Here is a 13,906-nt window from a genome sequence, read left to right as displayed (position 1 = left end):
TCATTTCACGAACTGAATCTGTCCTTCGATGTCGAATTGGCACGGTGATGAAAGATCGATGAAATAACAAGGTAAACAGTTATCTTTCGATGTTCTTTTATTCAAATTCACGAGTTAAAAATATTTGTTGCATTCTTAAATTTGCATTCAATAAGTTACTAAACGTATTTAATATTTTAATAAATAGACAGCGGATTTTGTGCATTTACGTAAAAAGTGAGCAGATGTAATTTAAAACAATAAAAACATTCGAAGAATTTAAAAAAGCTGTTACATTATTTTCAGCCTGTTAAACATATTAAGAAAGAAAAATCCATTTCACTCCAGTTTGTTGAACGCCGGCTAGAAAATTTTTATTTTGCATAAAGATCCGCTGTCTACTAATAAACCACTGACAGTATTGTACGAGGTATTATATCAGTTTTATATCGTTAAAATTAAGAAAATCGTGTAAAATGTAAATATTCCAGGCCGGAAGAAAAATTCGGTTTTCGAATTAGAATAGATAAGAATTTTTCCGGTTATGTGTTTCGCATTAAAGAGATAAAAGTCACGAAGTTTCGGGTGAAACCTACAAATAACAGAACAGTATAACTTATTTCGGGAAAACTGTGTCAAATTGACAGGCGGGACGGAGAAGGGTTAAAAAGTGTACGGGACTTCTTGGTTGGCGATATGTACAGTGCCCAGATAGTGAATAATGGCGACTATAAGCGATACTCCCGAAACGGTGGGCGAATGCAAAGCCAGCAGACGCCACCCGAATAATCCGCTAGCCGAACGTTGACATAGTAAACAACGTCTCGGTGTTGGGAAAATATTATTGCAAGAAGGGTCGGTCGAAACCCTTCGGAAGGGCTGGTGGAAGCGATACACCGTTTGTGTCGGAGCCAGGTGGCAAGTTTTGCAGATAACATTAAAGCCAATAAAGAAAATATCGTCAGGCTAAGTAGAACGATCGCGGCAAAGATGCTGCGTCGAATAGAGCAATGGCGAGTAATAATTTCGAATAATGGAAAAACAACAGCGGACCGTTCAGGTAATTCAACGGCTTACATTAAACGAAAAGGGTAAACTACCGTCTTTTCGAACTTGTAAAATTAGACCAGACAGCCAAGAGATTGAACCAAACGTGTCGCTTCGCAAAACAAAAGCGTGGGTCCTAATGGCGACGAAGAAGCGGAATTAATTAGCTGCTCGAAGGACCGGAGTAATATTCGTCAATGACACTCGGCCCCCGGGGGCCAAACATCTAGACTTGGCTGTTCTCGAAGGGAAAAGACAGAGGGAGAGGAGAAAGCGAAAGGGAGACGAGAACGAGGGATGTGTTAAAACGTATTCTAATGCGTGAATGCGTGCGTGCTAGGCCGCGTGAGCGTGTGCACGATGGTTTAACAAGGGTCTGACAGGCTCGTTGCCGTTGTTATTTATCGGTTATGTCGGCGCATCTCCCATCTCAACGAGAAAGACTTCTCGCCTCTTCCTTCAACCTCCGCCATTTCCCTCTTGCTCGTCTATCGGCTTTACCTTGTCCTTTCCTCCTCACTTGTGTAGCACTTCTGTGCCCATGGTTGGTCACCAGTAGTGTAAAAAGACCTGCGCGATTAGTCAACAGAAGATAAGGACGGCTAGACCCTCGAAAAATAGAGAATCGGTAACTCGATCAAGATTTTTCTACGCGGACCCCAGGAAAGTTGTGAAAAAATCGAGATCTTGGACACAGTGTAAAAATTAATTAAGACGATGGGCTTTTCGGCGACGAAAGCATGAAATAAATAAATATATGTATAAAAATGTAAAAGATTTCACAAAGAGAGAAGAAGAGGCTACGCCATTGCGAACTACGTGGCTGGCTGCGGAGATGTTCTCGGGCCGGTCTCGGGCCGAGAGGGTGAACTGTTAGGCGCGAGCACGTGTTAAAAACATAACCACTTACTTGAATGGGCTCACGGTTTATTTATCGCGTGTTTCCACCCCCGCACGATCGTCCGCGCCGGGTCTCGAGAAGAACGGCCGTGGAAAAGGGCCCAGAAAACGCTTTCTACAACGCGGCGAGTGATTTCGACGCCCGAAGCGGAACGATGACGAGATCCAACACCGTGAGCAACGCTCCGGAGAGCGTACGAAAATAATTATACAAATGGGTTTCACTCTCGCGATTCGTCGAGGGCTCGTTTCGTCGAGACCGCCGTTTAATCGACGCCATTAGCACGCCGATATCTTAACGTCTTGACCAGAATTTACGCGGTTTCCAAACACCCGATCGTGTTCGCTCCTCGTTTCATAATTCATCTTCTTTTTTTGAGCCAGTTATTTTTATGGGTTTACATTGCGGTAGCGATGTACCAAAGAGTTTCGGTTTCGGAGTAATAAATCTGTAGTTGTACATATATACGAGTACGAAATTATTCTCTTTATTAGCCAGTGGGACAGATTTATTTTTTAGCATCGTCTTGTTCAATGAACATTGCACGTGAAATAGTCGCGTTCAGTGCTCCGTAAATCTAGCGGTAACAATTGAATATTTCTGCGGGTTGCAGAAACGTCTGAAGTACAAGATTCCGTGGATTCCACGGGGACATGGTGAGAAGGAGGCCCATAGTCCTCAAACGAAGTTTAATTGCCTTCCAATCCGAGGAACACGGTGTTCCACGAGACAGGATTCGTTTCTGGTCGTGTTTTCCCCGTGCGAGGGGTATCAAAGGCCGAGCCGATTCTGTTTCGGGCCGAGTAGTAACATTAAATGTTTCGACAACGGGCGTGTTCCGAGATAAAGCCGAACGGAGGCGAGCCGGGCCCGAAAAGAGAAGACAGAAAACGCGCCAGATGTCTTCCGATGGTGGTACGGGTGTAAAAAACGATCGCGAGGGCGTAGCTTTTCGGTGAAAATAAACGGACCGATAACGAAAATGGGCGGGGAAAGAGAAGGGTGAAAGTCACGCGACACGTCTTCGATTTCGTGGAACCGGAGGATCTGCTACGAATTAAACGGGAGAGCGCGTGCCATCTGCTTTTCTCCGGGTGTCAAAGAAACGCTCCGACCAATTTGTTCGGAAGCGCGAGAATCGCTCGTGAAAAAGGAGATAAAACAATTTGATGGAATCAGTTATTATTTCTATGAACTCTTCGATATTTACTATCTAACGTGGAGAAACATTTTCGAGAAAATTGCGAGTGTTTAGTTGACGATTATTGAGGTAGACGTGCGTTACTCCGACTGCGAAAGGCATTTTATTTTCATCCGATTTTTTCGGAGGATTTGCGCATCGGATCTTCGCGATCAAGTTCCAGGTGAAGACCAATGACCCCGAACACCCGCCATTTCCCTGCTCGACTACAACGGAACATCCTTTCTCATGATCTGCCACATTCCTCCCTCGCATTCCCGGCGGCCCGGCTGGAAACGGAGATGAAAGAACCACCGAAACGAGCAACAGTGAATCACTGGATGGAACAAGGCTCCATGCAAAATCCGCGTAACGGGGCCGTTTATTCGCCCCATAAAAAGCCCAATAAAACCTTCTTTCGAACCAGAAGATACCACCAACGTTCCCGGGGACGGTTTCCTCGCCGCGGAAAAATGACAGAGAATAAATCGTCGCCGGGAATAAAGAATACACGATGGCAAAAGGGGGATGCCGTTTGCTACGTGAATTCTCGTTACCTCGCCCCTCCGTGGCGACGCATATCCATGCCCCGGAGAGAAATCGTTCTACATATTACCTGGAATTGATCTTCCACCCTCTTCCATCCCCTTACAAACGTTCCTACTTCGCGGAGCAACTTTCTATCCCCTTATTCCGGCTGATTGTCTCCTGCTTCCGTTTCACCCGACGATTTTTTTCCCCCCGGAAACACCGATTTTCCAGGTGACGGACGATCGTCGAAATTCGGGAAACGAGCGCGCTTAATTAACCACCGCCACGTTTAATTAACCCAGTCGATCGAAGCCGTTCGTTAGCTCCGTTCGGGAGCACACTGATTTACGGAAACGTCCCGTTCGGTTTACGCCACCCGGTGTATATTTGGAACCGCGTTCTTCGAAATGCCGGAAACACGAAGAATTTCTGTTACGTGTCTCCGCGTTTTAGGGAATGCATTTTTACGGAATAATTGGCCCACGGTTTTAGCTCGCGATCGTATTGTTAGAATCGAACGAAACGAACGCGACTATGTTGGAGAAATCATTCCCACAGGATGATAAAGATTTTTGGAAATCGTCATTCAGCTCGTCTTACTTAGAACCGAGGTCGCGCGATTCGTTCGTTTCATCTTGCAATTGCGGAAATTATAAAGACGCTTTCGCGTGCAATCAATCTTCTTCTGCGAACTCGTATTAATCCCTTGTTTGTCGTTAACAGTTTCCCGAAACAAGGAGAACATTTATGAATGACTGCATGTATAGACAACAATGAAATAGAATTTAATTTCGGTTTAATATGAGATGATAATAAGCACGAAGAAAATTTATGAAATTATGAAACATTAGCGAACGAATGAAAGCGTCGATTGCGCATGTTATAATTAAAAAACCGTGCCAAATGTGAACAAACTCGATCGTGTAATTTTCATAAGACACACATATAAATTTTCAGTGTTAAAAACAATGGTGAATTCTCGTTTCCCCTATTGGAGAGAAGGGATTCCAGAGATGATGATGGCAGAACGATGGAAAAAGAGAGAGAGAGGGAAGAATGAGAGAGGGGCCGCTGGGGTGGCTGATGTAATTATGATGAAACGTTGCGGAATGGCGTATTAGATTATCGCTCGTTCCGGTTCACGGCCAGCGGGCGGCTCTTCTTAATTAATTTATTAACGGTCCGGCCGACTCAAATTACCTAATTAACGTCGTCGTGCATGCTACTCGCAACGCAGGGGCTGTTTTGCGTCAGCCAATAGGGCTCGACAAACAGCGCGATCCCTCTTTCTCGTCTCGTTTCGCAACTTGTTTTTCGTCTGACAAATCGGACGATGATAACGCGGATAGTGACGACAACAGACCCATCAATGTTGCAATAGCTTCGAGTTACAAGCATCTTTAGAATTTCAACAACTGTTGGACATCAGATGGTTTTCGGTGACAGTAAAGCTAAGCATTTCTTTCTAAAGATATATGGAACTTGTTAATATCACGGTCAGTTTCGAATTATCAAGTATTTTAATGATACACACAGTGTAGAAATATTCAACTTTCTCGAGACTCGTAGTGTTTGAATACTTTTTGGACCCACTGTACATGTACATATGGTAGAGGAATTTATCCATGGATTAATAATAAAATGATTATTAGAGTGTCCTTAGGTCTCTGGGAAATTCGGAAGACCTTCGGCAACGGTCGCCATTCGAAACCGCGCCGAGCACAAAAGGCAAATCTACAATCTCCGATTTCCGGAGCCCCGATAATTTCAGTAATTGCATCTGCATCTGTCGCTGCAAGTGCATCGATGGGCGTGTTTGTGTAGGCCGTGTGCGTGTAATGGGGCACCGGCGGCCGTCGGATCAGGACTATTTGTTTAATAGGGATTATTGTGTCGGTCGGTAGGGATGATGGGGTGGTGAATTGAAATCAAATGACACGTGACGACCTTCCCCGGGCGTCGGACAATGCGATCTTGTTACTAAGGCTCGCGATCGATCGATCGTCCCCCTTGGAGATCGAATAGACCGCCGATTTAAACTGTTGCCACGATTCACGGGGCATTGACTCCGCCAGGATGAATCGGGGTGATTTACAGAATTTAGAATCTTGAAATTTATTACTGCTGCCTCCCAAACATTCCTAAACATCATTGCGATACTGCAGATTTTCGTGCGAAAGAAAAATTGATACATTTATTGTTTTCCTTCATCATTTTAATAAAGATTTTCATTGTTCAACGGGAAATTCATTGGCTCGATCGTGGCGGTGGGATCGCAGAAAATGGTCGGGGCGATTCTACTTTACACCCCTGGGCGGCAAATCGTGGCCGGATAACGAGGGGTGACAGGAATAACACCGCCATCCATGGAAAGAGTCCCACCGCACGTAGTACATTATGTATTGTGTGCTTACAGTTTATTGGGCGATGCGTGGCGGTTTCCACGCCGCTCCGTAGCACGATCATCCCCCCGTAGTTAACTCAAATTGCATTATGGGAGGGCTGGTCGCGTTCTAGGGCCGATTGCGGGGTGGTGCCCACGGTGAGGAGCAACCCCCGGCGATCAGGGACATCGTAACCCTGTGTACTTTGCAAACACCGCGTATTTGTGCGCCGCCGAATACGATTCATTGCTATCGATCACGCCGGATCGTTGATCAAGGGGGCAACGGACAACGATCCTCGATTGCAGACCTGTGGACGAGCTTTATCCCCTTAATACTCGACTATGTACCGTTCATGCCGGAATCTTCCAAGTGCATTCTATTCGTATAACTCTACTCCACAGCCTGAATTATTATGTTTCATCCGTTAACCTTTAAAGGACCGGCATTTCTCCATTGAAAAAAAACTTGAATTTTCTTTATGAAAAATTTATCTAGGTGCACGGTAGTTGACCAGCCAAGTTCTCGCACTACCTTCTTTTACACGAAACAACTTAGCCGTTTTTTAGAGGCTTATAACTCGGCACTGGAAGCAGATGGAGAGATGTAATTTCGCACATTTGTTAAATGCTATTATGTCTCAATATTGACAAAACATTAATCTTCCAACATTAGTAGGTTCCGAGATATAGGACCTCGAAAATCGCTAAATTTGTCACTGACTGACTGACTGACAGGATTCGTCAACCGTCAGATATTTCTTTGCACACTCATTGTCAGTGGAAAGCAAGATCGCACTCAATTAACTCGCGATTACATTTATCGGCGGATTAGCCGAGGAGAAACGAAAAGCGTGATGAGTTTTCACTGATAACAGTCGAAAAATTACATTATCTTGGACGCACGAGAGAAGTATTAACAGATTCGATAAGAGTGTTATGAGTAATGACTGCGTCAGCATGTGCAGTGGCCTGTGATTAACACGTAATGCGTGCTCCGGAAGGTTCGCGACGAACTAGCGTGAATCATGACACGATGCAACTCCGCGGACGAGTTAATTGTCGTAATTGACGATGTTTACGTGTACCTCTGTAATCGCCGCGATTTTGTGCTCGAGATCCATCAGCCAGGAATTAAAATGGCCGAATCTCGCGAATGAGTAATGGGTAGACCGCGGATGTTTATAGAATTTTCAATTTTTGTAGACTTTTAAGAACGTGGAATCAAGTAAAATCTAATTTTCAGTGGTAGTACTCTCTGTAAATCTATTTTAAACTAGAATTCCATTTTAAATTTATTATATTTTTACTATCATCGTCAGTAAAATTTATAAAATCGTAAAATTTTCAATCTCGAATGGAAGATTTTCACACCTTTACGCATTCTTCTTTCATTCGGTAAAAGCGGCAGTTTCAAGATACACGCAACATAAACGAAAGGTTGCTCGTTGCCGCTTCAGTGTGGACATAGCATAAAGCTTTGCAATTTCGAGGGACAGGGGTCACGGAATGGATCGTATTATGACCGCCGCGTGCGAACTGTAGTCGACCCACATTGCTTTTCGAAAAATGAAGGGCTCCCATTGGACTCGCCGGCTTTTTCTTCCGTATTTTAATTAATGTTTACGACAGAGTCATAAAGCAGAGCGGACACGGGCATCGATTTTAATGGGAACACGGCCATTCCAGACTTTTATGTGCTCGCATAAATCCCTTCTAGAAGCGGCTCGCTATCGCCTCGCACTCCTTTTAATTCGAGCTTTTATGTTGGTTATCGTTTTCAAATTGTGCTACAACCGCCGCGAAATTGAATTCTGGCCACCTTCGATAAACAGTTAATCGAGAGAGGCCCGCGAAATAGAACGCCGACACATTCGCTACTTAACGCGCGATCCACGTGTCGATTTTATAACAAACATTAATCGCTCCCCCGTTCTAATTGGATCCGAACGCTCGCCGAAAGTGTATGTATTCGAATTTCTAGATCGCTCGCTTCACTCCGAAACTAATAAATACTGTCAAACACTGTTTGGCTGGGATATGTCCGTTAATTTTATTCATTAGTTTTATCAGTAATCAACACATATTTTATGTCACAGCCGGGAGCAATTGATCCGGTATGGTGCGGTGGTCCGATATTAACAGTACAGATGACATTCAAGTGCCTCCGATCAGAGGTTGACAAATATTTGAATTTCATTAGGTCGTGGTGCTACTTTTTGAAAAGGTAGATCACGAGCCATGCGACATGGTTCCTTCGACTGTCGTGCACGTTGCAGAGATGGCTGAGTACACTTTAAATCTACAATTCTCATGCGCAACGCAGCGTGTTGCACGTTGGCGCGCAAGTGAACCAATGCGAACCAAGTGAAACAACTGGAACAAGTGGAACAATAATACCGATAATCCCACTAAAAACTGGCGGGCGTTCGTCGGCGTGTAAATAAAATAAAACCGGTCGTAATGGCGCCCGTGGCCGCCCCGGATCGGTTCGCAGGGCTTGTAAACCCTTCGCGCAGCCATAAGCCTGTGCAAACAAACCATCGGGCGAGGTATCCCGTGGAACGGTTAACGAAAAAGGAAAAAGAGGGGGAGGGAGAGAGAAAGAGGAGAGAAAAGAAGCGTGGAAGCGGAGGGCACACGCGCTCAGGATAGCCGACTTTCCGGGCAATTTGCGTCGATAAAACCGAACGGCGCTGCCGGCGTTCCCTTCGAGCGGCCATGGGGGCTACCATATCCTCAGGATGCATTCCGAAAGCGACTGAGAGCCGCCGCCGCGATGGCAAACCGGCAATTTTCACCTTGCAGCCTCGGCTCGGCTCGAAACGATCATCTTCTCCTCCTCTCTCCGGTTCTCGACCGGGCTCGAACGATCCTTCGCTTCCTACGTGATTGCTCGCCAGCAACTACTGTTTGTTTAGCCGGCCACTCCGCCCAGCGAAACTGCCTCTTCAAGATTTTCGCAATTTCCTCGCACACCGCTCCTCCCCGTCGATCCTCTCCGCGAGATGCAGTTTTTCTTCGTTCTCGAGCTTTCTTCGCTTTGTTCCTCTACTTCGTCTTGCTTTTGCTCTTGCTCTCTCTCGCCAAGCGCGTTCTCCAGCTGCCACGCGGATATAAACGTGCAGCACACCAGGCCGGACTATCGACCTCGAAAACGTCGAGATTACGGCGGAACATCGACGTGAAATTGCCGCAATTCCGCCGCCACGTTTTACTGCCCACCGACGCCTCCATTTTTCGATCCGCACCGTTCACCAAAATGGTCGCCGCAACGTTTCCGGTGCGCCTCCGCGATCCCACGACGCCTCGCGCCGATGAGAACGAGCACGCCGACTCCGTTTCCTCGAAATTCTTCCCTTCGACCCTTTCGCACTCGCACGGTCGCCGGCAGATCTTTCTAAACCCAGAAGTTATAGTATTTGCTATTTACGTTTCTCTATGATCGCTCAAAAACCATAACGTCATTTTTAGCACGCGTTTATCACAATGTCATGTGACAATTCAAGTAAATTCCCCTCATCTGTCGACTCTGCCCAGGGCTGCTCTAAATAAATACTGAAGAGCTTGTAGAAACAATAGAGAACCGCAAGGTATGTAGATATATACAAGCGTTTGTAGTAAGCAGAGGACTTATATTGTTAGTCAAGGTCTTACCGTACATCTCATTCTGAAATGACGTGAAGAGTTAAGGTAAATAGATCGTGAAGGTAACTGATTCAAGTACCTGATAGTTCGTCACCAACGGTTTAGATTTTTGCGTTTTGCCGATCGAGGAAGGACACTGTGCGCGAAGGATAACTGGAATCGTCGAAATCGCGGTTGCGAGACGAGCAATCGGTTGCAAGAAGAAAATGGTGATGGTTGGAGCGGTCGTCGAATTCCTGGAGTTCGAGAAAGAAGGAAAATCCGAAGCGATGAGAGCCAGATGGTGGCGGGAGGGACGAGGGTTGCTGGGGATGAGAGTTTTCCGTATTTCAAGGTGGAACGGCCTCGAGTTGACAGCGCGAACGAGCGAAGCTCGTAAATGCGAGATTGCCTGGCCGCTTTACGAGCTTTCTATCGCGTTTTCGGGATTATTTGAGAAAATGGAATCCTTTGTGAGAGACTACCGGGAAAAATCCCGGTCGACGGTACAAGCCGGTACGGTTGCCGAGGAGCTGATCGCGAACACGATGGCTGCGGGGGCAAGTTAAGAGGGTGGGCGGGCGTGAAATGCAAACCAGCTGGAAAATCGTAAAAGGCGAAAATGTAAAGAACGTAATCGGGGGGCCGGTGTTGGCGGACGATGGGCGTTCCACGTTGCTCTCTACGTGGAAACCTCGTGGAAATCGGGCCAGTACGAGGGTGGGAAAACGAGATACCCCCGTCGGCATACGTCGAACAGTTTTATTGCGTCCTCGACGAAAGTTCTCGTAAAAGGGCCGCGGCAGTAAAAGTTACTTTCTCTCTATTTCCCCTCTCCCTCTCTTTCTCGCTTTCCACGCTCGTCTTTTTATCGCAGCTCCGCTGTTTCTCTAATGAGCCGAAGCGACGCGACGCACGGTGCACTATTGATATCCAAAATCTGGCCACAGACCGATTTCGAAAATGTCGTCCAGAATAACACCGAAATTACTTTTTAATGAAACTCTTACCAACATTTTGGTGAGATTTTTCCTCGACTATTCAAACCTTTATCAAACAAGGAGAAACGTTTTAACATTCTCAAAAGTAGAAGAAATTATACGCGATTGGTACTTATGCAATATCAAATACAAGGACAAACAGATGTCTTTTCTCTTTTTTATTTCTGCATTACAAAACTGTATAATAACAAGCATATTAAATATATATCTCCGAGAGCGGGATCTAATCATTTCTACATTATATGTGTATCATTTCATTTTTCACACATTTTCAATAATTTCATTATTTACAAATCTTAAAATAGTGACTAACGATTTTGCCCAAAATTTTCTCTGAAAGCAAGATTAACAAGAAGACATCAAGAGCAGATTGCTTACGTACATGTACACATATGTATACATATATGTTCAACCTATCATCTCATTCTCTTCGAGGAATTTATACATTACATTAAATGCTCTTAAGAGAGATGGAGAATTTTTGAAAATATTGTTTTTATATGTTTCCATGTCTTCACAACTTTGAAAATTGACATACAGATTGAACAATAACGTACCATTATACAAATTGGCTATTTTAGGCTCTTTGTAAGGCCAATCAAGAAGTGCATTTAGGTCCATGCTGGCGACTAATACATACTGAAATTGCGAAAATCCATATACAATGTGTCTTTTGAATTTGTCACCATATGATAGAGATGGATTTACTTGAGAATGGGAAATAAAAAATGGTGCCGCCAGAAGACAATCTAATGTGTCAATTTCTGTACAAGCCTCAGCAACTGTGACAATTGTAGAGTACTTTGGTTCGATATTACTTTTGTCCCTTTGTTTCTGTAATAATTTAATTATGGAACTGTTTGCTTTTTCAAAGGAACTCAAGGAATTGTAGTGCTCAATTTTTGAAGTTGTCAATTTGTATATCAAGCAAGTAAGCATCGAATACATATGAAACTTATCACATATTCTTAGCGTGTGAGTTCTCCAATACCTCAAGGAAGCAATGTACAACTGCCATTCAGGTAAAAGTGCATCAATAAATCGTATATGTTGAATTCCTAATGCAATATCTATAATCTTTTTGCGAGCAGAATGTGAAAGATCTTTAATGACCGCTGTAGATTGAATCAAATTCCTCGGTATGTCACAACGATACACTTTAACACCACGACCCAACCTCTTTACCACATTCAATGTGAAATCTTCCACCTGTGTTACCGATATCAAAAAATGATATACAAACTGAAAAATTTTTTCAGCTATTTGACAGCAAGGACGTCGAGTAGTGTCTTCCAATAGTGGTGGATAGATACGAAAATGGTATTGCATCAAGCACAGAGCATACTCTGGAAAATTAACCAACGAATATCCATGTTTAAACCATTGAGGCAATTTATTGATCACTGAATCTTTGTGATGTTGCCCTGTTTGGTTCAGAAGCATATTACTCATTTGCATTACATAATTATCTCTCCGTTCACCTAGTCTAACATTTTCTTTGTTATGCACTGCTGTGTACGGTAAAGTTTCAATATTTCCTTTAAATCTATAAGGTTCTTTTGTAGGACTCGAGAAGCATTCTTCTGGGATCATCAAGTGAGTAAACGCTTCGGAAAACGGATTTGTGTATTTATTTATATTCGTTTCTATTATCTTTAAAAGTTCTGGTCTCATTGGCGGAGGTGCTCCTTTTATAATTTCGGCGATGGCATCCTCTAATGTATATTTACGCAACCAATTCAATGCCTTCTTGATCAATATAGATCCTGAAGGTTCTTTTTCACAATTGGCTACATGCTCTTTTTTTATCAATGCGATGGTGTTGCTAACCATTGGCTCTAGTTTTCTATTATTATTTGACATTAATACATCAATTAATGACAATGTATGGTGATTTAATCCTTCGAACCTATTTAGAAGACGTTCGAGTCTATAAATTTTGCATGGTATCGTTTTTCTATTGTCATTCAAATGGTCCATTACATTCTTTATTGCATTAGGTATGTACAAAGCTCCATACACATAATAGTAGGAAGCATTAGAGAGCACAGGACAATTTAATGCTTTTGCTATCGCAACTATACTGTTATCTGCGTCGTACTGACACTGTGCCAATGGAATATCCTTCTCTTTCAAACATTGTATGAAAACATGTTTAAGGAACATAGGGCGCCGTAGTTCATTATTTGGAGTCTCCGGTGTCATAGTTAATGATTTTTCAATCCTTTGTATCATTCTTGTCAAACACAGAGACACTTGTGATTCAGTACAACTTCCAGAAAATAAAACCAGTGGTTTTACATTGCATTCTTGTAAGCAATCAAAGAAATCTGATACAGTTCGATCAAATTTATCGTAATCACCACCAAACGCAGGATGCCAATTTGAGTACAGAAGCAATTCATTAAATAAGTTACTACCATCGATTACCAAATCTGTATTCTGTAGCTCATAGTCTTCTAAATACGATGAAAACATTATATGTTGTGTTAAACCTCGGATACCCATTTTGAACTGACTTCACGTTTTTTAAACATCCAATCTGGAAATTAATGTTGATCGATTATCGTCCTGTATAATAACAGTTTTCTGTTTTGTCGTATTAATTTCAAACTTACACGTCACTGCACGTCACCAACGACAACGTCACCAGAAATGTAATATGCTCCATCGGCTCCAAGCAGTCAGAGTGGCCAGACGAGCAGACGAGTCCGACCTTGGGACTCGCGAGGGGAATACAGTACCCCTTCTCTGATGACCAGCAATATGCGCAAGCGCGACGGGGATCGAGTAAGGCGCATGGGAGACACGTTGCGCTTGCGCGATGGGGACGCAACAATGACAGATGACATATTACAAGTTTTAGGTTATTGCCGCATATCGAACCTATTACCTAATGAAATGAATCATATGAATCGTTCTAGATATTATCAACATTCTTTATTATAAATAAAATGAATTGTAACATGTGGGAGTTTCAGTTGTGAAATGAAGTATGCTTATTATGCATAATATGTATGTTGAAAAAAATGTTGAAATCTGTACTACTGAGTTACATTCCAGTAAAATCATAAATGTCCTAAAAATAAATCATAATCTATTTTAACACTTTTAAGGAATGGACATAGCAAGTTTTGAAACTACCTTTTTCAATGCATATCTTAAAAAGTTGTAGTGAGATTTATTAATGAACTCTACGAACTGAACACTCAGAGCATCACATAACACAATCAAATACAATACGATACAATGAAATA

General features: G+C 43.3%; 1 protein-coding gene across 1 annotated transcript; it reads right to left on the bottom strand.

The window, feature by feature from the left end:
* Nucleotides 1-10,792: 10,792 nt before the first annotated feature.
* On the bottom strand, nt 10,793-13,335 carry LOC143216233 (protein asteroid-like). The gene is made up of 2 exons (XM_076439100.1): nt 13,268-13,335; nt 10,793-13,191 (listed from the first exon to the last, which is right to left on the bottom strand). Exon 2 carries the CDS (start codon nt 13,155-13,157, stop codon nt 11,058-11,060), a length of 2,100 nt encoding a protein of 699 aa, XP_076295215.1. The 5' UTR covers nt 13,158-13,191; nt 13,268-13,335; the 3' UTR covers nt 10,793-11,057.
* Nucleotides 13,336-13,906: the final 571 nt, after the last annotated feature.

The sequence above is a fragment of the Lasioglossum baleicum genome, chromosome 15 (assembly GCF_051020765.1).
Source record: "Lasioglossum baleicum chromosome 15, iyLasBale1, whole genome shotgun sequence".
In the NCBI taxonomy this organism is placed as follows: Eukaryota; Metazoa; Arthropoda; class Insecta; order Hymenoptera; family Halictidae; genus Lasioglossum; species Lasioglossum baleicum.
Note: the sequence above shows the minus strand (reverse complement) of the source record. Positions and strands in the feature narration are given on the sequence as shown.